The sequence below is a fragment of the Coregonus lavaretus genome (genome assembly GCF_964263955.1).
Source record: "Coregonus lavaretus genome assembly, contig: HAP1_SCAFFOLD_1565, whole genome shotgun sequence".
Classification (NCBI taxonomy): Eukaryota; Metazoa; Chordata; class Actinopteri; order Salmoniformes; family Salmonidae; genus Coregonus; species Coregonus lavaretus.
This window is the reverse complement of record NW_028158088.1, coordinates 32,052-58,385: the sequence shown is the minus strand read 5'-3', so window position 1 is coordinate 58,385 and position 26,334 is coordinate 32,052. Positions and strand designations below refer to the sequence as shown.

At 46.6% G+C, this 26,334-nt stretch overlaps 1 protein-coding gene across 1 annotated transcript in view; it reads right to left on the bottom strand.

Annotated features, from left to right (window-relative positions):
• Positions 1 to 26,334, bottom strand: part of LOC311124445 (neurotrypsin-like) — a gene marked incomplete at both ends in the record, with an annotated part of 65,377 nt that overhangs the window by 16,539 nt on the left and 22,504 nt on the right. Inside the window, 1 exon segment of the mRNA XM_084198593.1 lies at positions 8,203 to 8,408. Coding sequence (XP_084054719.1) covers positions 8,203 to 8,408 — 206 coding nt within the window.

The following is a 26,334-nucleotide window of genomic DNA, read 5'->3' as shown; positions in this document are numbered from 1 at the left end:
CATCCAGGAGCCATACGTATCTAGAGACATGGACTGATACCATACAGGAACCATACGTATCTAGAGACATGGACTGATACCATACAGGAACCATACGTATCTAGAGACATGGACTGATACCATCCAGGAGCCATACGTATCTAGAGACATGGACTGATACCATACAGGAACCATACGTATCTAGAGACATGGACTGATACCATACAGGAGCCATATGTATCTAGAGACATGGACTGATGCCATACATATCTAGAGACATGGACTGATACCATCCAGGAGCCATACGTATCTAGAGACATGGACTGATACCATACAGGAGCCATACGTATTTAGAGACATGGACTGATACCATCCAGGAGCCATACGTATCTAGAGACATGGACTGATACCATACAGGAGCCATACGTATCTAGAGACATGGACTGATACCATACGTATCTAGAGACATGGACTGATACCATCCAGGAGCCATACGTATCTAGAGACATGGACTGATACCATACGGGACAATACGTATCTAGAGACATGGACTGATACCATCCAGGAGCCGTACGTATCTAGAGACATGGACTGATACCATACAGGAACCATACGTATCTAGAGACATGGACTGATACCATCCAGGAGCCATACGTATCTAGAGACATGGACTGATACCATACAGGAGCCATACGTATTTAGAGACATGGACTGATACCATCCAGGAGCCATACGTATCGAGAGACATGGACTGATACCATCCAGGAGCCATACGTATCTAGAGACATGGACTGATACCATACAGGAGCCATACGTATCTAGAGACATGAACTGATACCATACAGGAGCCATACGTATCTAGAGACATGGACTGATACCATACGTATCTAGAGACATGGACTGATACCATCCAGGAGCCATACGTATCTAGAGACATGGACTGATACCATACGGGAACCATACGTATCTAGAGACATGGACTGATGCCATACGTATCTAGAGACATGGACTGATACCATCCAGGAGCCATACGTATCTAGAGACATGGACTGATACAATACAGGAGACATGCGTATCTAGAGACATGGACTGATACCATACAGGAGCCATACGTATCTAGAGACATGGACTGATGCCATCCAGGAGCCATACGTATCTAGAGACATGGACTGATACCATCCAGGAACCATACGTATCTAGAGACATGGACTGATACCATCCAGGAGCCATACGTATCTAGAGACATGGACTGATACCATCCAGGAGCCATACGTATCTAGAGACATGGACTGATACCATCCAGGAGCCATACGTATCTAGAGACATGGACTGATACCATACAGGAACCATACGTATCTAGAGACATGGACTGATACCATACAGGAGCCATACGTATCTAGAGACATGGACTGATACCATCCAGGAGCCATACGTATCTAGAGACATGGACTGATACCATACAGGAGCCATACGTATCTAGAGACATGGACTGATCCCATCCAGGAGCCATACATATCTAGAGACATGGACTGATACCATCCAGGAGCCATACGTATCTAGAGACATGGACTGATACCATCCAGGAGCCATACGTATCTAGAGACATGGACTGATACCATCCAGGAGCCATACGTATCTAGAGACATGGACTGATACCATCCAGGAGCCATACGTATCTAGAGACATGGACTGATACCATACAGGAACCATACGTATCTAGAGACATGGACTGATACCATCCAGGACCCATACGTATCTAGAGACATGGACTGATGCCATACGTATCTAGAGACATGGACTGATACCATACGTATCTAGAGACATGGACTGATACCATCCAGGAGCCATACGTATCTAGAGACATGGACTGATACCATCCAGGAACCATACGTATCTAGAGACATGGACTGATACCATCCAGGAGCCATACGTATCTAGAGACATGGACTGATACCATCCAGGAGCCATACGTATCTAGAGACATGGACTGATACCATCCAGGAGCCATACGTATCTAGAGACATGGACTGATACCATACAGGAGCCATACGTATCTAGAGACATGGACTGATACCATCCAGGAGCCATACATATCTAGAGACATGGACTGATACCATCCAGGAACCATACGTATCTAGAGACATGGACTGATACCATCCAGGAGCCATACGTATCTAGAGACATGGACTGATACCATACAGGAACCATACGTATCTAGAGACATGGACTGATACCATCCAGGACCCATACATATCTAGAGACATGGACTGATGCCATACGTATCTAGAGACATGGACTGATACCATACGTATCTAGAGACATGGACTGATACCATCCAGGAGCCATACGTATCTAGAGACATGGACTGATACCATCCAGGAACCATACGTATCTAGAGACATGGACTGATACCATCCAGGAGCCATACGTATCTAGAGACATGGACTGATACCATCCAGGAGCCATACGTATCTAGAGACATGGACTGATACCATCCAGGAGCCATACGTATCTAGAGACATGGACTGATACCATCCAGGAGCCATACGTATCTAGAGACATGGACTGATACCATACAGGAGCCATACGTATCTAGAGACATGGACTGATACCATACGTTTTAGTTCGGAACGATTTGGTGTGTTTTGGTTTGATTAGAGGAACGAATCGATGCGTGTGTGTGTGTGTTTATGGTGTATGTGTGTGTTTATGGTGTGTGTGTGTGTGTGTGTGTGTTTGTTTATGGTGTGTGTGTGTGTGTGTGCGTGTGTGTGTGTGTGTGTGTGTGTGCGTGCGTGTGTGTGTGTGTTTATGGTGTGTGTACTATGTACAACACATTTAGTTGTGTTACAGCCTGAATTCAAAAATGGATTCAATATATGTTTCTTCTCACCCACCTATACACAACACCCCATTATGACAAAGTGAAAACAATGTTTGCAAATTTATTGAAAATGAAATACAGAAATATCTCATTTCCATAAGTATTCAGACCCCTGAGTCAATACTTTGTAGAAGCATCTTTGGCAGCGATTACAGCTGTGAGTCTTTCTGGGTAAGTCTCTAAGAGCTTTCCACACCTGGATTGTCCAATTTATTTTATTTTTTTAAACTGCCCCTCCCTAGGCTATGCTCCAACCCTACACTCCAACCTGAGTCCCTACCTTCAGGCTATGGTCCAACCCTACACCCCAACCTGAGTCCCTACCTTCAGGCTATGCTCCAACCCTACACCCCAACCTGAGTCCCTACCTTCAGGCTATGCTCCAACCCTACACCCCAACCTGAGTCCCTACCTTCAGGCTATGCTCCAATCCTACACCCCAACCTGAGTCCCTACCTTCAGGCTATACTCCAACCCTACACCCCAACCTGAGTCCCTACCTTCAGGCTATGGTCCAACCCTACACCCCAACCTCAGTCCCTACCTTCAGGCTATGCTCCAACCCTACACTCCAACCTGAGTCCCTACCTTCAGGCTATGGTCCAACCCTACACCCCAACCTGAGTCCCTACCTTCAGGCTATGCTCCAACCCTACACCCCAACCTGAGTCCCTACCTTCAGGCTATGCTCCAACCCTACACCCCAACCTGAGTCCCTACCTTCAGGCTATGCTCCAACCCTACACCCCAACCTGAGTCCCTACCTTCAGGCTATACTCCAACCCTACACCCCAACCTGAGTCCCTACCTTCAGGCTATGGTCCAACCCTACACCCCAACCTCAGTCCCTACCTTCAGGCTATGCTCCAACCCTACACTCCAACCTGAGTCCCTACCTTCAGGCTATGGTCCAACCCTACACCCCAACCTGAGTCCCTACCTTCAGGCTATGCTCCAACCATACACCCCAACCTGAGTCCCTACCTTCAGGCTATGGTCCAACCCTACACCCCAACCTGAGCACTCCATTCACGCTATGCTCCAACCCTACACCGCAACCCGAGCACTCCATTCCACCACCTCAGGTCTTTGGCCCTCCCACCCCTACCAATCCATTCTACCACCTCAGGTCTTTGGCCCTCCCACCCCTACCAATCCATTCCACCACCTCAGGTCTTTGGCCCTCCCACCCCTACCAATCCATTCTACCACCTCAGGTCTTTGGCCCTCGGCCCTCCCACTCCTACCAATCCATTCCACCACCTCAGGTCTTTGGCCCTCCCACCCCTACCAATCCATTCCACCACCTCAGGTCTTTGGCCCTCCCACCCCTACCAATCCATTCCACCACCTCAGGTCTTTGGCCCTCCCACCCCTACCAATCCATTCCACCACCTCAGGTCTTTGGCCCTCCCACCCCTACCAATCCATTCTACCACCTCAGGTCTTTGGCCCTCCCACCCCTACCAATCCATTCCACCACCTCAGGTCTTTGGCCCTCCCACCCCTACCAATCCATTCCACCACCTCAGGTCTTTGGCCCTCCCACCCCTACCAATCCATTCCACCACCTCAGGTCTTTGGCCCTCCCACCCCTACCAATCCATTCCACCACCTCAGGTCTTTGGCCCTCCCACCCCTACCAATCCATTCCACCACCTCAGGTCTTTGGCCCTCCCACCCCTACCAATCCATTCTACCACCTCAGGTCTTTGGCCCTCCCACCCCTACCAATCCATTCTACCACCTCAGGTCTTTGGCCCTCCCACCCCTACCAATCCATTCCACCACCTCAGGTCTTTGGCCCTCCCACCCCTACCAATCCATTCTACCACCTCAGGTCTTTGGCCCTCCCACCCCTACCAATCCATTCTACCACCTCAGGTCTTTGGCCCTCCCACCCCTACCAATCCATTCCACCACCTCAGGTCTTTGGCCCTCGGCCCTCCCACCCCTACCAATCCATTCCACCACCTCAGGTCTTTGGCCCTCCCACCCCTACCAATCCATTCCACCACCTCAGGTCTTTGGCCCTCCCACCCCTACCAATCCATTCTACCACCTCAGGTCTTTGGCCCTCCCACCCCTACCAATCCATTCCACCACCTCAGGTCTTTGGCCCTCCCACCCCTACCAATCCATTCTACCACCTCAGGTCTTTGGCCCTCCCTCCCACCCCTACCAATCCATTCTACCACCTCAGGTCTTTGGCCCTCCCACCCCTACCAATCCATTCCACCACCTCAGGTCTTTGGCCCTCGGCCCTCCCACCCCTACCAATCCATTCTACCACCTCAGGTCTTTGGCCCTCCCACCCCTACCAATCCATTCCACCACCTTAGGTCTTTGGCCCTCCCACCCCTACCAATCCATTCCACCACCTCAGGTCTTTGGCCCTCCCACCCCTACCAATCCATTCTACCACCTCAGGTCTTTGGCCCTCCCTCCCACCCCTACCAATCCATTCTACCACCTCAGGTCTTTGGCCCTCCCACCCCTACCAATCCATTCCACCACCTCAGGTCTTTGGCCCTCGGCCCTCCCACCCCTACCAATCCATTCTACCACCTCAGGTCTTTGGCCCTCCCACCCCTACCAATCCATTCCACCACCTCAGGTCTTTGGCCCTCCCATCCCTACCAATCCATTCCACCACCTCAGGTCTTTGGCCCTCCCACCCCTACCAATCCATTCTACCACCTCAGGTCTTTGGCCCTCCCACCCCTACCAATCCATTCTACCACCTCAGGTCTTTGGCCCTCCCACCCCTAGCAATCCATTCCACCACCTCAGGTATTTGGCCCTCCCACCCCTACCAATCCATTCCACCACCTCAGGTCTTTGGCCCTCGGCCCTCCCACCCCTACCAATCCATTCCACCACCTCAGGTATTTGGTCCTCCCACCCCTACCAATCCATTCCACCACCTCAGGTCTTTGGCCCTCGGCCCTCCCACCCCTACCAATCCATTCCACCACCTCAGGTCTTTGGCCCTCCCACCCCTACCAATCCATTCCACTACCTTTTTAATGAAAACAAGCTTTATTTTTATATACTTACCAGACCATCATGCTTGGTTGAGCTGTTTTGTCTTGTAGTAATGTGGTGCCTGCCTGTATTTCCTTAAACTTTTTTTATTTAGCAATACATGTCATTGAGAAATATATATTTCACTTTTTTTGTTGTTGTTGTCAGTAGGTACTTAACATAACACCAGGTGACTCATATATAGTCTATAGAGCCTGTCTGCGTTCCTGATCTCTGTAACCGTTAGCTTACCTTTAGCTTACCGTTAGCTTACCGTTAGTTTACCCGTGTAATATTGGCATAAGCTCAAACACTTGTTTTGCAAACACGGTCCTGTTATCAATTGCTGATCAATGAGCAGTATATTACCTCTGAATATGGAGTTTAAAGCTGTGTGCATTTGTATTTATTTTTGCCGCTACTCAAGTCCATTTTAACAGGACACTACAGTCCGTTATTGTACTAGCAGGACCACTACAGTCCATTATAATAGGACACAGCTGATTCAAATAGTCAACGCTTGATGATTTGGTTATTTGAGTCAGCTGTGTAGTGCTAGGGCAAAAAACAAAAACGTGCACCCAGGGGGGGGGGGGTCACGGCCGGTCGTGATACAGCCTGGAATCGAACCAGGGGGTCTGTAGTGACGCCTCAAGCACTGAGATGTAGTGGCTTAGACCGCTGCGCCACTCAGGAGCCCAAATGACAAAAGCACAGCGCCAAAGCAACCGTACAGTGGCTGAAGAACAAGAAGGGGAATGTCCTTGAGTGGCCTAGTCAGAGCCCCGACCTAAATCCCATCCAGAATCTGTGGAATAATAATAATAATAATAATAATAATAATAATAATAATATGCCATTTAGCAGACGCTTTTATCCAAAGCGACTTACAGTCATGCGTGCATACATTTTTTACGTATGGGTGGTCCCGGGGATTGAACCCACTACCCTTGGCGTTACAAGCGCCACGCTCTACCAATTGAGCTACAGAGGACTGAAGAGTGCAGTCCATGAGCGGTCACCATGCAATTTGACTTGAGCTTGAACAATTCTGCGAGGAAGAATGGGGGCGAATATTGGACAGTCTAGGGGTGAAAAGGTAGTAGAGACGTATTCAAAGAGACTCATGGCTGTAATTCAAGCAAAAGGTGGTTCCACCAAGTATTAACCCAGGGCGGGGTTCACTTATCCAAATAGGGTATTTTACCGTTTTTAATGTTATTTAATTTCCAGAGTTTTTTTTTAGATGTTGTTTTTTCACTTGGATATTGTGGGTTACTGTGTGTAAATCAAGCCGGAAAAAGTCTGATTTTATGTGTTTTTATTTCAGGCTGTAAGGCAACAAAAGGTGAACATTTAGAAAAGGGTGGTGACTTTCTATACCCACTGTACATGCCTAGTTTCATATAATATAATAATATGCCATTTAGCAGACGCTTTTATCCAAAGCAACTTACAGTCATGTGTGCATAAATATTTTTTTGTGTATGGGTGGTCCCGGGGATCGAACCCACTACCTTGGCGTTACAAGCGCCATGCTCTACCAGCTGAGCTACAGAGGACCACAGGGAAGTTTGACACTGAAGGAGAGGATGCATCAGTTGTGTCAAAAGATTAGGTATTTTCAGAAGGTAGATAGAATGTAACGTGAGCAACAAGTGAACGGTCAATTTGTAACGTTTTGAATCCATTTCCTGACCTATGCATGCTACATTTGGATGGATTGGGGGGTCCTTGGACCGATACGGTTGTATTTCCTGACCTATGCATGCTACATTTGGATGGATTGGGGGGTCCTTTGACCGATACGGTCGTATTTCCTGACCTATGCATGCTACATTTGGATGGATTGGGGGGTCCTTGGACCGATACGGTTGTATTTCCTGACCTATGCATGCTACATTTGGATGGATTGGGGGGTCCTTTGACCGATACGGTCGTATTTCCTGACCTATGCATGCTACATTTGGATGGATTGGGGGGTCCTTGGACCGATACGGTTGTATTTCCTGACCTATGCATGCTACATTTGGATGGATTGGGGGGTCCTTTGACCGATACGGTCGTATTTCCTGACCTATGCATGCTACATTTGGATGGGTTGGGGGGTCCTTGGACCGATACGGTTGTATTTCCTGACCTATGCATGCTACATTTGGATGGGCTGGGGGGTCCTTGGACCGATACGGTCGTATCTTCAACAGTTGAACCGGGGAGCGATGTGAATGGTTACATCCCTATTCACGGCTGATTCCCCAGAACAGATTGACACAAGACAAATAGATAAATACGTTTGTGACATCACCACTGACCTTTGCCCTCTGTATGGCTGAGCTGTGATTGGCCGTAGTCACAGATGACCCCGGCGTCTTCGCTATGGCGACAGTTATGCGTCCCGGTTGGCTGTTTGAGGCAGTCGACCAACGAACGCTCCTCGCCAGAGCACTTCACGTTGTCCACATGGATAGGCCCCTCCCCCTCACCAAAATACGCCATCACACGGGCCTTTGCCACGCCACTGAAGAACACAGACACACACATTATTAGAGAGAGTTAATGAGCGTGAAGTACACTTCCACAAAACATAAAGATACATTTAGACACTGAAGATACCATTAAAACAACTATGATACCATTAAAACAACTATGATACCATTAAAACAACTATGACACTTAAAACAACTATGCATAGGTCTACCAACTGAATCATCATAGGTCTACCAACTGAATCATCATAGGTCTACCAACTGAATCATCATAGATCTACCAACTGAATCATTGTAACTAACTGAATCAACATAGATCTACCAACTGAATCAACATAGATCTACCAACTGAATCAACATAGATCTACCAACTGAATCAACATAGATCTACCAACTGAATCATCATAGGTCTACCAACTGAATCATCATAGGTCTACCAACTGAATCATCATTGTAACTGTTGTAGTGAATTACTATTGCAAATCTTCAATAGCCAGGGCGTTTATTGGCTTCAATCACCGAACACAACCGTCGCTTATTCGAGATAGGATTCTATCTGAGCCAGGCGTCTATTTCCTTAACGCTAGAACTCTTAGTTGCTACATCCATTTTTGGACTTGTACATTTATGACACACCCATTGATTCTTGAAGAATATAACTTATTAATGCGTCATGAGCTCAGCTCAACTGTCAAACCTCATCAGAACCCAAAATAGAAGCTGTTTTTACTCCAATGTTTCTAAACACACCCTATAGCCTCAGAACATGGTTCAGATATATCATGGTGATGTCATGGACGGCCAGGCCTTGCATCCGTAGCTCTGTCTATGAATTTGAGAGTGGTTACATTTCTACCCATCGGATCAGAGAGACAGAATAAGACCAGTTGTTAATGTGACCCGTATAAACATCAGACTAATACATCCATCAGATCAGAGAGACAGACTAAGCTGCCTAACAGCCAGCCCAGATGGAGCTCTTCAGCACCGTTCTCTCACTGTGCCTCGTTGAGCCTGGTATCCAACGTTCTCTCACTGTGCCTTGTTGAGCCTGGTATCCAGCATTCTCTCACTGTGCCTCGTTGAGCCTGGTATCCAGCGTTCTCTCACTGTGCCTTGTTGAGCCTGGTATCCAGCATTCTCTCACTGTGCCTTGTTGAGCCTGGTATCCAGCATTCTCTCACTGTGCCTCATTGAGCCTGGTATCCAGTGTTCTCTCACTGTGCCTCGTTGAGCCTGGTATCCAGTGTTCTCTCACTGTGCCTCGTTGAGCCTGGTATCCAGCGTTCTCTCACTGTGCCTTGTTGAGCCTGGTATCCAGCGTTCTCTCACTGTGCCTCGTTGAGTGTTGTATCCAGCGTTGTCTCACTGTGCCTCATTGAGCCTGGTATCCAGCGTTCTCTCACTGTGCCTTGTTGAGCCTGGTATCCAGCGTTCTCTCACTGTGCCTCATTGAGTCTGGTATCCAGCGTCCTCTCACTGTGCCTTGTTGAGCCTGGTTTCCAGCGTTCTCTCATTGTGCCTCGTTGAGCCTGGTATCCAGCGTTCTCTCACTGTGCCTCGTTGAGCCTGGTATCCAGCGTTCTCTCACTGTGCCTCGTTGAGTGTTGTATTCAGCGTTCTCTCACTGTGCCTCGTTGAGTGTTGTATCCAGCGTTCTCTCACTGTGCCTTGTTGAGCCTGGTATCCAGCGTTCTCTCACTGTGCCTCGTTGAGCCTGGTATCCAGTGTTCTCTCACTGTGCCTTGTTGAGCCTGGTATCCAGCGTTCTCTCACTGTGCCTTGTTGAGCCTGGTATCCAGCGTTCTCTCACTGTGCCTTGTTGAGTGTTGTATCCAGCGTTCTCTCACTGTGCCTTGTTGAGCCTGGTATCCAGCGTTCTCTCACTGTGCCTTGTTGAGCCTGGTATCCAGCGTTCTCTCACTGTGCCTTGTTGAGCCTGGTATCCAGCGTTCTCTCACTGTGCCTTGTTGAGCCTGGTATCCAGCGTTCTCTCACTGTGCCTTGTTGAGCCTGGTATCCAGCGTTCTCTCACTGTGCCTTGTTGAAACTTGTATCCACTGTTGTTGCAGCCGGATCTCAGCAGATACACTTCAGTATTCAACGTTTGTCCAGGTCCCCTGAACGACAAGAGATGCCTTCAATACCGTCCACTAGGGGGCAATGTGAGCACGTATTACTTTATGCTAAACAGTCCATTTTTTCTTTTTGAACAACATTAACCCTTCCCTACTTTCATTTCCCCCATAGACTTTTATCCCCTCTCCCCTCCCGGGCAAACGTTGAATACTGAAGTGAAACCGTGAGATCTTGTTGGTAGTTGAGCCGTCCACCTCAAACCACACTGCTGTCTCCTCCATGTCAAACCACACTGCTGTCTCCTCCATGTCAAACCACACTGCTGTCTCCTCCATGTCAAACCACACTGCTGCCTCCTCCATGTCAAACCACACTGCTGTCTCCTCCATGTCAAACCACACTGCTGCCTCCTCCATGTCAAACCACACTGCTGTCTCCTCCATGTCAAACCACACTGCTGTCTCCTCCACCTCAAACCACACTGCTGTCTCCTCCACCTCAAACCACACTGCTGTCTCCTCCATGTCAAACCACACTGCTGTCTCCTCCATGTAAAACCACACTGCTGCCTCCTCCATGTCAAACCACACTGCTGTCTCCTCCATGTCAAACCACACTGCTGTCTCCTCCACCTCAAACCACACTGCTGTCTCCTCCACCTCAAACCACACTGCTGTCTCCTCCATGTCAAACCACACTGCTGTCTCCTCCATGTCAAACCACACTGCTGCCTCCTCCATGTCAAACCACACTGCTGTCTCCTCCACCTCAAACCACACTGCTGTCTCCTCCATGTCAAACCACACTGCTGCCTCCTCCATGTCAAACCACACTGCTGTCTCCATGTCAAACCACACTGCTGCCTCCTCCATGTCAAACCACACTGCTGTCTCCAACATGTCAAACCACACTGCTGCCTCCTCCATGTCAAACCACACTGCTGCCTCCTCCATGTCAAACCACACTGCTGCCTCCTCCATGTCAAACCACACTGCTGTCTCCTCCATGTCAAACCACACTGCTGTCTCCTCCATGTCAAACCACACTGCTGTCTCCTCCACCTCAAACCACACTGCTGTCTCCTCCATGTCTAACCACACTGCTGTAAACAATTCAGTCTTTACGGTACTCACTGAAGTTCCCTTGTAAACAATTCATTTAGACACGACATTTCCTTAAAACAGGTGTTTATTTCCTTAAAACAGGTGTTTATTTCCTTAAAACAGGTGTTTATTTGCTGAAATGTGTGACGATGCCCGGCTATTAAAAGGGACAGGCGGCTAATTGAAGTTTTACGGTATCTAAGTACAGTATCTAACTACGGTATCTAACTACAGTATCTAACTACAGTATCTAACTACAGTATCTAACTACAGTATCTAACTATCTAACTACTGGCTAGAGCTGGGCCATATGGCCTGGAAATCAGATCTTCAGTTTTACGGTATCTAACTATCTAACTACTAGTTTAACTACTGGCTAGAGCTGGGCCATATGGCCTGGAAATCAGATCTCCAGTTTTACGGTATCTAACTATCTAACTACTAGTTTAACTACTGGCTAGAGCTGGGCCATATGGCCTGGAAATCAGATCTCCAGTTTTACGCTATCTAACTATCTAACTACTGGCTAGAGCTGGGCCATATGGCCTGGAAATCAGATCTCCAGTTTTACGGTATCTAACTACTGGCTAGAGTTGGGCCATATGGCCTGGAAATCAGATCTCCAGTTTTACGGTATCTAACTATCTAACTACTGGCTAGAGCTGGGCCATATGTGAAGGAAAACTGTGAAGGACCTCGGCGTTACTCTTGACCCTGATCTCTCTTTTGACAAACATATCAAGACTGTTTCAAGGACAGCTTTTTTCCATCTACGTAACATTGCAAAAATCAGAAATTTTCTGTCCAAAAATGATGCAGAAAAATTAATCCATGCATTTGTTACTTCTAGGTTAGACTACTGCAATGCTCTATTTTCCGGCTACCCGGATAAAGCACTAAATAAACTTCAGTTAGTGCTAAATACGGCTGCTAGAATCCTGACTAGAACCAAGAAATTTGATCATATTACTCCAGTGCTAGCTTCCCTACACTGGCTTCCTGTTAAGGCAAGGGCTGATTTCAAGGTTTTACTGTTAACCTATAAAGCGTTACATGGGCTTGCTCCTACCTATCTTTCCGAGTTGGTCCTGCCGTACATACCAATACGTACGCTACGGTCTCAAGACGCAGGCCTCCTAATTGTCCCTAGAATTTCTAAGCAAACAGCGGGAGGCAGGGCTTTCTCCTATAGATCTCCATTTTTATGGAACAGTCTGCCTACCCATGTGAGAGACGCAGACTCGGTCTCAACCTTTAAGTCTTTACTGAAGACTTATCTCTTCAGTAGGTCATATGATTGAGTGTAGTCTGGCCCAGGAGTGTGAAGGTGAACGGAAAGGCTCTGGAGCAACGAACAGCCCTTGCTGTCTCTGCCAGGCCGGTTCCCCTCTCCACTGGGGTTCTCTGCCTCTAACCCTGTTGCAGGGGCTGAGTCACTGGCTTGCTGGTGCTCTTTCATGCCGTCCCTGGGAGGGGTGCGTCACTTGAGTGGGTTGAGTTACTGACGTGATCTTCCTGTCTGGGTTGGCGCCCCCCCCTTGGTTTGTGCTGTGGTGGAGACCTCTGTGGGCTATACTCGGCCTTGTCTCAGGATTGTAAGTTGGTGGTTGAGGATATCCCTCTAGTGGTGCGGGGGCTGTGCTTTGGCAGAGTGGGTGGGGTTATATCCTTCCTGTTTGGCCCTGTCCGGGGGTTTCTTCGGATGGGGCCACAGTGTCTCCGGACCGCTCCTGTCTCAGCCTCCAGTATTTATGCTGCAGTAGTTTATGTGTCGGGGGGCTGGGGTTAGTTGGTTATACCTGGAGTACTTCTCCTGTCTTATCCAGTGTCCTGTGTGAATTTAAGTATGCTCTCTCTAATTCTCTCGTTCTCTCTTTCTCTCTGAGAACCTGAGCCCTAGGACCATACGTCAGGACTACCGGGCATGATGACACCTTGCTGTCCCCAGTCCGCCTGGCCTTGCTGCTATTCCAGTTTCAACTGTTCTGCCTGCGGTTACGAAACCCCTACCTGTCCCAGACCTGCTGTTTTCAACTCTTAATGATCGGCTATGAAAAGCCAACTGAGAGACCTGAGCCCTAGGACCATACGTCGGGACTACCGGCCGTGGTGACTCCTTGCTGTCCCCAGTCCGCCTGGCCTTGCTGCTATTCCAGTTTCAACTGTTCTGCCTGCGGTTATGGAACCCCTACCTGTCCCAGACCTGCTGTTTTCAACTCTTAATGATCGGCTATGAAAAGCCAACTGAGATTTATTCCTGATTATTATTTGACCATGCTTGTCACTTATGAACATTTTTGAACATCTTGGCATGGTTCTGTTATAATCTTCACCCGGCACAGCCAGAAGAGGACTGGCCACCCCTCATAGCCTGGTTCCTCTCTAGGTTTCTTCCTAGGTTTTCGCCTTTCTAGGGAGTTTTTCCTAGCCACCGTGCTTCTACACCTGCATTACTAGCTGTTTGAGGTTTTAGGCTGGGTTTCTGTACAGCACTTCGAGATATTAGCTGATGTAAGAAGGGCTATATAAAATAAAATTGATTGAAAATTGATTGAAATTGATTGATATGGCCTGGAAATCAGATCTCCAGTTTTACGGTATCTAACTATCTAACTACTAGTTTAACTACTGGCTAGAGCTGGGCCATATGGCCTGGAAATCAGATCTCCAGTTTTACGGTATCTAACTATCTAACTACTAGTTTAACTACTGGCTAGAGCTGAGCCATATGGCCTAGAAATCAGATCTCCAGTTTTACGGTATCTAACTATCTAACTACTGGCTAGAGCTGGGCCATATGGCCTGGAAATCAGATCTCCAGTTTTACGGTATCTAACTACAGTATCTAACTACTGGCTAGAGTTGGGCCATATGGCCTGGAAATCAGATCTCCAGTTTTACGGTATCTAACTATCTAACTATCTAACTACTGGCTAGAGCTGGGCCATATGGCCTAGAAATCAGATCTCCAGTTTTACGGTATCTAACTATCTAACTACTGGCTAGAGTTGGGCCATATGGCCTGGAAATCAGATCTCCAGTTGTACGGTATCTAACTATCTAACTACTAGTTTAACTACTGGCTAGAGCTGGGCCATATGGCCTGGAAATCAGATCTCCAGTTTTACGGTATCTAACTACAGTATCTAACTACTGGCTAGAGTTGGGCCATATGGCCTGGAAATCAGATCTCCAGTTTTACGGTATCTAACTATCTAACTATCTAACTACTGGCTAGAGCTGGGCCATATGGCCTAGAAATCAGATCTCCAGTTTTACGGTATCTAACTATCTAACTACTGGCTAGAGTTGGGCCATATGGCCTGGAAATCAGATCTCCAGTTTTACGGTATCTAACTATCTAACTACTAGTTTAACTACTGGCTAGATCTGAGCTATATGGCCTAGAAATCAGATCTCCAGTTTTACGGCATCTAACTATCTAACTACTAGTTTAACTACTGGCTAGAGCTGAGCCATATGGCCTAGAAATCAGATCTCCAGTTTTACGGTATCTAACTATCTAACTACTAGTTTAACTACTGGCTAGAGCTGGGCCATATGGCCTAGAAATCAGATCTCCAGTTTTACGGTATCTAACTATCTAACTACTGGCTAGAGCTGGGCCATATGGCCTGGAAATCAGATCTCCAGTTTTACGGTATCTAACTATCTAACTACTGGCTAGAGCTGGGCCATATGGCCTAGAAATCAGATCTCCAGTTTTACGGTATCTAACTATCTAACTACTAGTTTAACTACTGGCTAGAGTTGGGCCATATGGCCTAGAAATCAGATCTCCAGTTTTACGGTATCTAACTATCTAACTACTAGTTTAACTACTGGCTAGAGCTGGGCCATATGGCCTAGAAATCAGATCTCCAGTTTTACGGTATCTAACTATCTAACTACTAGTCTAACTACTGGCTAGAGCTGGGCCATATGGCCTGGAAATCAGATCTCCAGTTTTACGGTATCTAACTACAGTATCTAACTACTAGTCTAACTACTGGCTAGAGCTGAGCCATATGGCCTGGAAATCAGATCTCCAGTTTTACGGTATCTAACTACAGTATCTAACTACTAGTCTAACTACTGGCTAGAGCTGAGCCATATGGCCTGGAAATCAGATCTCCAGTTTTACGGTATCTAACTATCTAACTACTGGCTAGAGCTGGGCCATATGGCCTAGAAATCAGATCTCCAGTTTTACGGTATCTAACTATCTAACTACTAGTTTAACTACTGGCTAGAGCTGGGCCATATGGCCTAGAAATCAGATCTCCAGTTTTACGGTATCTAACTATCTAACTACTAGTTTAACTACTGGCTAGATCTGAGCCATATGGCCTGGAAATCAGATCTCCAGTTTTACGGTATCTAACTATCTAACTACTGGCTAGAGCTGGGCCATATGGCCTAGAAATCAGATCTCCAGTTTTACGGTATCTAACTATCTAACTACTAGTTTAACTACTGGCTAGAGCTGGGCCATATGGCCTGGAAATCAGATCTCCAGTTTTACAGTATCTAACTATCTAACTACTGGCTAGAGCTGGGCCATATGGCCTGGAAATCAGATCTCCAGTTTTACGGTATCTAACTACAGTATCTAACTATCTAACTACAGTATCTAACTACTGGCTAGAGCTGGGCCATATGGCCTGGAAATCAGATCTCCAGTTTTACGGTATCTAACTATCTAACTACTAGTTTAACTACTGGCTAGAGCTGGGCCATATGGCCTGGAAATCAGATCTCCAGTTTTACAGTATCTAACTATCTAACTACTGGCTAGAGCTGGGCCATATGGCCTGGAAATCAGATCTCCAGTTTTACGGTATCGAACTATCTAACTACTAGTTTAACTACTGGCTAGAGCTGGGCCATATGGCCTAGAAATCAGATCTCCAGTTTTACGGTATCTAACTATCTAACTACTGGCTAGAGCTGGGCCATATGGCCTAGAAATCAGATCTCCAGTTTTACGGTATCTAACTACAGTATCTAACTACTAGTTTAACTACTGGCTAGAGCTGGGCCATATGGCCTAGAAATCAGATCTCCAGTTTTACGGTATCTAACTATCTAACTACTGGCTAGAGCTGGGCCATATGGCCTAGAAATCAGATCTCCAGTTTTACGGTATCTAACTATCTAACTACTGGCTAGAGCTGGGCCATATGGCCTGGAAATCAGATCTCCAGTTTTACGGTATCTAACTACAGTATCTAACTACTAGTTTAACTACTGGCTAGAGCTGAGCCATATGGCCTAGAAATCAGATCTCCAGTTTTACGGTATCTAACTATCTAACTACTGGCTAGAGCTGGGCCATATGGCCTGGAAATCAGATCTCCAGTTTTACGGTATCTAACTACAGTATCTAACTACTAGTTTAACTACTGGCTAGAGCTGAGCCATATGGCCTAGAAATCAGATCTCCAGTTTTACGGTATCTAACTATCTAACTACTAGTTTAACTACTGGCTAGATCTGGGCCATATGGCCTAGAAATCAGATCTCCAGTTTTACGGTATCTAACTATCTAACTACTAGTTTAACTACTGGCTAGATCTGGGCCATATGGCCTGGAAATCAGATCTCCAGTTTTACGGTATCTAACTACAGTATCTAACTACAGTATCTAACTACTGGCTAGAGCTGGGCCATATGGCCTAGAAATCAGATCTCCAGTTTTACGGTATCTAACTATCTAACTACAGTATCTAACTACTAGTTTAACTACTGGCTAGAGCTGGGCCATATGGCCTAGAAATCAGATCTCCAGTTTTACGGTATCTAACTATCTAACTACTAGTTTAACTACTGGCTAGAGCTGGGCCATATGGCCTGGAAATCAGATCTCCAGTTTTACGGTATCTAACTATCTAACTACTAGTTTAACTACTGGCTAGAGCTGGGCCATATGGCCTGGAAATCAGATCTCCAGTTTTACGGTATCTAACTATCTAACTACTAGTTTAATTACTGGCTAGAGTTGGGCCATATGGCCTGGAAATCAGATCTCCATTTGTACGTTATCTAACTAATTCAGGGCTTGTGAAGTTACACCCAGGCTAAATATAAGCCTTCCGCAACCATAAGACACACTTATAATTTAATTATTTTATCAAAATAGTTTAACCTGCTTTTTTGTTGTTGTTGTAAAAATCACTGATCTAGCTTTCAAGTCAGTCTATGAAAAGGCCCTTTTCTGTTACAAATGTAACTAGAACCATAAATAAACACATTCACTAATAATGACTAACTTCTTGAAGCAGGCATTAGGCTGTAGAACATTAACACAGGCCTCATCAACAACCTCTCAAGCCCACGTGCTAGTGATTAGCCAGCTAGTCTTTATATTTCAAGTTTTAACCAACGTGGATCTATTTGCTAGCTAGCAAGGTTGCTGCTAGCGGTACGCGGCAAACTGAGCATTCATGTTCCAGAATCATCCGTTCATTGGTACATCCTGTTTTAGCAGTGTCTGCTCTGCTCGCAATTTGAGGAGTTGAGACATAAAAAAAAAGGGGGTATCGTTAAGAAAAGTTAACTTCTCCTCTACTACAGTAAAATTATGTCTCAATGTGTTTCGGTGTCCATATGACCGATTCTATTGGACCAAACCTCAAATGCAAAATAGCCAGTTGAAACCGCTCGTCAGAGAGGGAGATGTGATCTGTCAACTATGTTGGCGTGAGAGGCTGGGGGAGGGGCTTGGTGTGTGTGTGTAAACCATAGAGGAAGAGACGAAGCGAGAGGTTTCGCTCTCGCTAAAATCCTGTCCAAAAATAAGGCAGATGTGTTTCTATGGGTTTATTTTGGGCCTAAGCTTGTCGCCTGCCTCCCCTCCTCTGGGACAACGACTCCCAGAGTTAGGGCGGAGGCGTGCATCTCTTCATTATATCAAGATCTCTGGTGTAAATGGGAAGGTGCATCTCTTCATTATATCCAGATCTCTGGTGTAAATGGGAAGGAGCATCTCTTCATTATATCCAGATCTCTGGTGTAAATGGGAAGGAGCATCTCTTCATTATATCCAGATCTCTGGTGTAAATGGGAAGGAGCATCTCTTCATTATATACAGATCTCTGGTGTAAATGGGAAGGAGCATCTCTTCATTATATACAGATCTCTGGTGTAAATGGGAAGGTGCATCTCCTCATTATATACAGATCTCTGGTGTAAATGGGAAGGAGCATCTCTTCATTATATACAGATCTCTGGTGTAAATGGGAAGGTGCATCTCCTCATTATATACAGATCTCTGGTGTAAATGGGAAGGTGCATCTCCTCATTATATACAGATCTCTGGTGTAAATGGGAAGGAGCATCTCTTCATTATATCCAGATCTCTGGTGTAAATGGGAAGGAGCATCTCTTCATTATATCAAGATCTCTGGTGTAAATGGGAAGGTGCATCTCCTCATTATATACAGATCTCTGGTGTAAATGGGAAGGAGCATCTCTTCATTATATCCAGATCTCTGGTGTAAATGGGAAGGAGCATCTCTTCATTATATCCAGATCTCTGGTGTAAATGGGAAGGAGCATCTCTTCATTATATACAGATCTCTGGTGTAAATGGGAAGGAGCATCTCTTCATTATATCCAGATCTCTGGTGTAAATGGGAAGGTGCACAGAAGGAGCGGAAGGAGACGAGACCAAAAATACATCAGGAGAACAAACGGACATAAACGCTCATAAAAACCACAAATAACAAACCCTCCATTCTTACGATACATGCATTTGGAATATCACGAAAAACATCCATCAAATGAACTGAATAGATGACCCAGCCCTGCTACTGACAGGCAGGCTGTCTGTCTGTCTGTCTGTCTGTCTGTCTGTCTGTCTGTCTGTCTGTCTGTCTGTCTGTCTGTCTGTCTGTCTGTCTGTCTGTCTGTCTGCCTGCCTGCCTGCCTGCCTGCCTGCCTGCCTGCCTGCCTGCCTGCCTGCCTGCCTGCCTGCCTGCCTGCCTGCCTGCCTGCCTGCCTGCCTGTCTGCCTGTCTGTCTGTCTGTCACTGGAACCAATAGACAAAACGAAGGAACACAGCGCTGTCTGTTTCGTTCCCCAGTCCGTGACCTCTCTGTGTGATGTTATCTATCTACTGGAGACGAGTGGTGATTACACATCCTCTAGCTATGATCCACACATCACAGGGGAGACGAGTGGTGATTACACATCCCCTAGCTATGATCCACACATCACAGGGGAGACGAGTGGTGATTACACATCCCCTAGCTATGATCCACACATCACAGGGGAGACGAGTGGTGATTACACATCCCCTAGCTATGATCCACACATCACAGGGGAGACGAGTGGTGATTACCCATCCCCTAGCTATGATCCACACATCACAGGGGAGACGAGTGGTGATTACACATCCCCTAGCTATGATCCACACATCACAGGGGAGACGAGTGGTGATTACACATCCCCTAGCTATGATCCACCCATCACAGGGGAGACGAGTGGTGATTACCCATCCCCTAGCTATGATCCACCCATCACAGGGGAGACGAGTGGTGATTACCCATCCCCTAGCTATGATCCACACATCACAGGGGAGACGAGTGGTGATTACACATCCTCTAGCTATGATCCACACATCACAGGGGAGACGAGTGGTGATTACACATCCCCTAGCTATGATCCACACATCACAGGGGAGACGAGTGGTGATTACACATCCCCTAGCTATGATCCACACATCACAGGGGAGACGAGTGGTGATTACACATCCCCTAGCTATGATCCACACATCACAGGGGAGACGAGTGGTGATTACACATCCCCTAGCTATGATCCACACATCACAGGGGAGACGAGTGGTGATTACACATCCTCTAGCTATGATCCACACATCACAGGGGAGACGAGTGGTGATTACACATCCCCTAGCTATGATCCACACATCACAGGGGAGACGAGTGGTGATTACACATCCCCTAGCTATGATCCACACATCACAGGGGAGACGAGTGGTGATTACACATCCCCTAGCTATGATCCACACATCACAGGGGAGACGAGTGGTGATTACACATCCCCTAGCTATGATCCACCCATCACAGGGGAGACGAGTGGTGATTACACATCCCCTAGCTATGATCCACACATCACAGGGGAGACGTCTGTTCCCCTGCAGTCAGAGGTGAGGGGACGATGCTGTGTCTTCATGGGATTATCAGATTAAACAGTTTGACCCAGGGTGGGTGAGTGACAGAGGATCTCATGATCTATCACAGGGTGGGTGAGTGACAGAGGATATCATGATCTACCACAGGGTGGGTGAGTGACCGAGGATCTCATGATCTATCACAGGGTGAGTGAGTGACAGAGGATATCATGATCTATCACAGGGTGTGTGAGTGACAGAGGATATCATGTTCTATCCCAGGGTGTGTGAGTGACAGAGGATATCATGATCTATCACAGGGTGGGTGAGTGACAGAGGATCTCATGTTCTATCCCAGGGTGGGTGAGTGACAGAGGATCTCATGTTCTATCCCAGGGTGTGTGAGTGACAGAGGATATCATGATCTATCACAGGGTGTGTGAGTGACAGAGGATATCATGTTCTATCCCAGGGTGTGTGAGTGACAGAGGATATCATGATCTATCCCAGGGTGTGTGAGTGACAGAGGATATCATGTTCTATCCCAGGGTGTGTGAGTGACAGAGGATATCATGATCTATCCCAGGGTGGGTGAGTGACAGAGGATATCATGTTCTATCCCAGGGTGTGTGAGTGACAGAGGATATCATGTTTTATCCCAGGGTGTGTGAGTGACAGAGGATATCATGATCTATCCCAGGGTGTGTGAGTGACAGAGGATATCATGTTCTATCACAGGGTGGGTGACTGACAGAGGATATCATGTTCTATCCCAGGGTGGGTGACTGACAGAGGATCTCATGATCTATCACAGGGTGAGTGACAGAGGATCTCATGTTCTATCCCAGGGTGGGTGACTGACAGAGGATCTCATGATCTATCACAGGGTGAGTGACAGAGGATCTCATGTTCTATCCCAGGGTGGGTGAGAGGATAGGATCCTATAATACCTCTAGGGTAATCTACTGTTACTTATTGAGATGTCTGACCACGTGTGTGTGTGTGTATCTGTCTGTCTGCAGTGTGTCTGTGTGTCTCAGTCTGTGTGTGTCTGTGTGTGTGTGTGTGTGTGTCTCAGTGTAAGTGTGTGTGTGTGTGTGTGTATCTGTCTGTCTGCAGTGTGTCTGTGTGTCTCAGTCTGTGTGTGTCTGTGTGTGTGTGTGTGTGTCTCAGTCTGTGTGTGTGTGTGTGTGTGTGTGTGTGTCTCAGTGTGTGTGTGTGTGTCTCAGTCTGTGTCTGTGTGTGTGTGTGTGTGTGTGTGTGTGTGTGTGTGTCTGTGTGTGTGTGGTGTGTGTGTGTCTGTGTGTGTGTGTGTCTGTGTGTGTGTGTGTGTGTGTGTGTGTGTGTGTGTGTGTGTCTGTGTGTGTGTGTGTCTGTGTGTGTGTGTGTGTGTGTGTGTGTGTGTGTGTCTGTGTGTGTGTGGTGTGTGTGTGTCTGTGTGTGTGTGTGTCTGTGTGTGTGTGTGTGTGTGTCTGTGTGTGTGTGTGTGTGTGCGCGCACGTATGACATCATAGAGACATCTAACTCTGTCTCTAGTCTCTCCTGAACCTCCTCCACTAGTAACCAGTTGTCTAGACAACCTCTCTGTCAGTCCTCCAGATTCTATCAGCTACATTACATTATGTCAGTCCTCCAGATTCTATCAGCTACATTACATTATGTCAGTCCTCCAGATTCTATCAGCTACATTACATTATGTCAGTCTCTCTGTCAGTCCTCCAGATCCTATCAGCTACATTACATTATGTCAGTCCTCCAGATTCTATCAGCTACATTACATTATGTCAGTCTCTCTGTCAGTCCTCCAGATTCTATCATTACATTACATTATGTCAGTCTCTCTGTCAGTCCTCCAGATTCTATCAGCTACATTACATTATGTCAGTCCTCCAGATTCTATCAGCTACATTACATTATGTCAGTCTCTCTGTCAGTCCTCCAGATTCTATAATCTACATTACATTATGTCAGTCTCTCTGTCTGTCCTCCAGATTCTATCATTACATTACATTATGTCAGTCTCTCTGTCTGTCCTCCAGATTCTATAATCTACATTACATTATGTCAGTCTCTCTGTCTGTCCTCCAGATTCTATCATTACATTACATTATGTCAGTCCTCCAGATTCTATCATTACATTACATTATGTCAGTCCTCCAGATTCTATCAGCTACATTACATTATGTCAGTCTCTCTGTCAGTCCTCCAGATTCTATCATCTACATTACATTATGTCAGTCTCTCTGTCTGTCCTCCAGATTCTATCAGCTACATTACATTATGTCAGTCTCTCTGTCAGTCCTCCAGATCCTATCATTACATTACATTATGTCAGTCTCTCTGTCAGTCCTCCAGATTCTTAGAGTTCCTAGAGTCAGTAATAAAACCTGACTGAGGCCTCAGAGACACATTCAACACGTGTGTGTGTGTGTGTGTGTGTGTGTGTGTGTGTATATGATGCGTGTATGATGTATGTAATGGGTTTTCACCGAACCAGAAGGATGACGCTGACACGGCTGTGACACTCTGCTCTGTCTGTCTGCCTTATTCACAACAGATGTTACTGAGCAGATCCTTTCAGACAGAGAGAGAGGGGGGGGATGGGTGTCTCCCGATAGAAGCCTCCCCCAGAAAGATTGAGCAATTCTAAAACAATTTCCCTGTAATTCTACCCTGTTTCTTAACGGGGGGGGGGGAAACAACCACCTGTCTTAGCTTTAGCCACAATAAATTACATTGAAAAAGTGTTTTAATGACTAGATTACTAACCCACTACCTTCCCTGAAAATCCCACCCCATAGCGATTGATTGACAGGTCTGAAACCCTATCAACCCTGTGACTCACAAATATCCCGCCCCCTTCCCTGAAAACCCCACCCATAGTGATTGATTGACAGGTCTGAAACCCTATCAACCCTGTGACTCACAAACATCCCGCCCCCTTCCCTGAAAACTCCACCCATAGTGATTGATTGACAGGTCTGAAACCCTATCAACCCTGTGACTCACAAACATCCCGCCCCCTTCCCTGAAAACCCCACCCATAGTGATTGATTGACAGGTCTGAAACCCTATCAACCCTGTGACTCACAAACATCCCGCCCCCTTCCCTGAAAACCCCACCCATAGTGATTGACTGACAGGCCAAACTGTTAAGAATGTGGCCAGGATAATGCATGGAACAATATTGTTTTACCCAATAAGGATTTGAATTTTTATACTTGGTAGGTTAAGAAAAAGCATTGTTAAATTGCACATTAAGTTTTCATATTTTTGTCTCAAATAATGTGATCCAAGTAATGTAGTACAATTACACATGAACTGATTTATCTTTCAACGATCTCTCTCAATATGGCAGTGTTATCTGGTAGGGCATAGAACCACTGGCAACTATCTGGTAGGGCATAGAACCACTGGCAACTATCTGGTAGGGCATAGAACCACTGGCAACTATCTGGTAGGGCATAGAACCACTGGCAACTATCTGGTAGGGCATAGAACCACTGGCAACTATCTGGTAGGGCATAGAACCACTGGCAACTATCTGGTAGGGCATAGAACCACTGGCAACTATCTGGTAGGGCATAGAACCACTGGCAACTATCTGGTAGGGCATAGAACCACTGGCAACTATCTGGTAGGGCATAGAACCACTGGCAACTATCTGGTAGGGCATAGAACCACTGGCAACTATCTGGTAGGGCATAGAACCACTGGCAACTATCTGGTAGGGCATAGAACCACTGGCAACTATCTGGTAGGGCATAGAACCACTGGCAACTATCTGGTAGGGCATAGAACCACTGGCAACTATCTGGTAGGGCATAGAACCACTGGCAACTATCTGGTAGGGCATAGAACCACTGGCAACTATCTGGTAGGGCATAGAACCACTGGCAACTATCTGGTAGGGCATAGAACCACTGGCAACTATCTGGTAGGGCATAGAACCACTGGCAACTATCTGGTAGGGCATAGAACCACTGGCAACTATCTGGTAGGGCATAGAACCACTGGCAACTATCTGGTAGGGCATAGAACCACTGGCAACTATCTGGTAGGGCACAGAACCACTGGCAACTATCTGGTAGGGCATAGAACCACTGGCAACTATCTGGTAGGGCATAGAACCACTGGCAACTATCTGGTAGGGCATAGAACCACTGGCAACTATCTGGTAGGGCATAGAACCACTGGCAATTATCTGGTAGGGCATAGAACCACTGGCAACTATCTGGTAGGGCATAGAACCACTGGCAACTATCTGGTAGGGCATAGAACTACTGGCAACTATCTGGTAGGGCACAGAACCACTGGCAACTATCTGGTAGGGCATAGAACCACTGGCAACTATCTGGTAGGGCATAGAACCACTGGCAACTATCTGGTAGGGCATAGAACCACTGGCAACTATCTGGTAGGGCATAGAACCACTGGCAACTATCTGGTAGGGCATAGAACCACTGGCAACTATCTGGTAGGGCATAGAACCACTGGCAACTATCTGGTAGGGCATAGAACCACTGGCAACTATCTGGTAGGGCATAGAACCACTGGCAACTATCTGGTAGGGCATAGAACCACTGGTAACTATCTGGTAGGGCATAGAACCACTGGCAACTATCTGGTAGGGCATAGAACCACTGGCAACTATCTGGTAGGGCATAGAACCACTGGCAACTATCTGGTAGGGCATAGAACCACTGGCAACTATCTGGTAGGGCATAGAACCACTGGCAACTATCTGGTAGGGCATAGAACCACTGGCAACTATCTGGTAGGGCATAGAACCACTGGCAACTATCTGGTAGGGCATTGAACCACTGGCAACTTGAGAATGCAAACTGGAGTTTTGCATTTCAGTTTGGTCACTGATTATGTTCACATAAAAATAATATTGCAAACGTATTATTAATTTATCATTATCAAATTAGCTGTTTTTTGTTGATATACAGTACCAGTCAAAAGTTTGGACACACCTACTCATTCAAGGGTTTTTCTTTATTTTTACTATTTTTTACATTGTAGAATAATAGTGAAGACATCAAAACTATGAAATAACACATATGGAATCATGTAGTAACCAAAAAAAGTGTTAAACCAATCAAAATGTATTTTATATTTGAGATTCTTTAAATAGCCACCCTTTGCCTTGATGACAGCTTTGCACACTCTTGGCATTCTCTCAACCAGCTTCACCTGGAATGCTTTTAAAACAGTCTTGAAGGAGTTCCCACATATGCTGAGCACTTGTTGGCTGCTTTTCCTTCACTCTGCCGTTCGACTCATCCCAAAACGTCTCAATTGGGTTGAGGTCGGGGGATTGCGGAGGCCAGGTCATCTGATGCAGCACTCCATCACTCTCCTTCTTGGTAAAATAGCCCTTACACAGCCTGGAGGTGTGTTGGGTCATTGTCCTGTTGAAAAACAAATGATAGTCCCACTAAGCCCAAACCAGATGGGATGGCGTATCGCTGCAGAATGCTGTGGTAGCCATGCTGGTTAAGTGTGCCTTGAATTCTAAATCAATCACAGACAGTGTCACCAGCAAACCACCCCCACACCATAACACCTCCTCCTCCATGCTTTATGGTGGGAAATTCACATGCGGAGATCATCCGTTCACCCACACCGCATCTCACA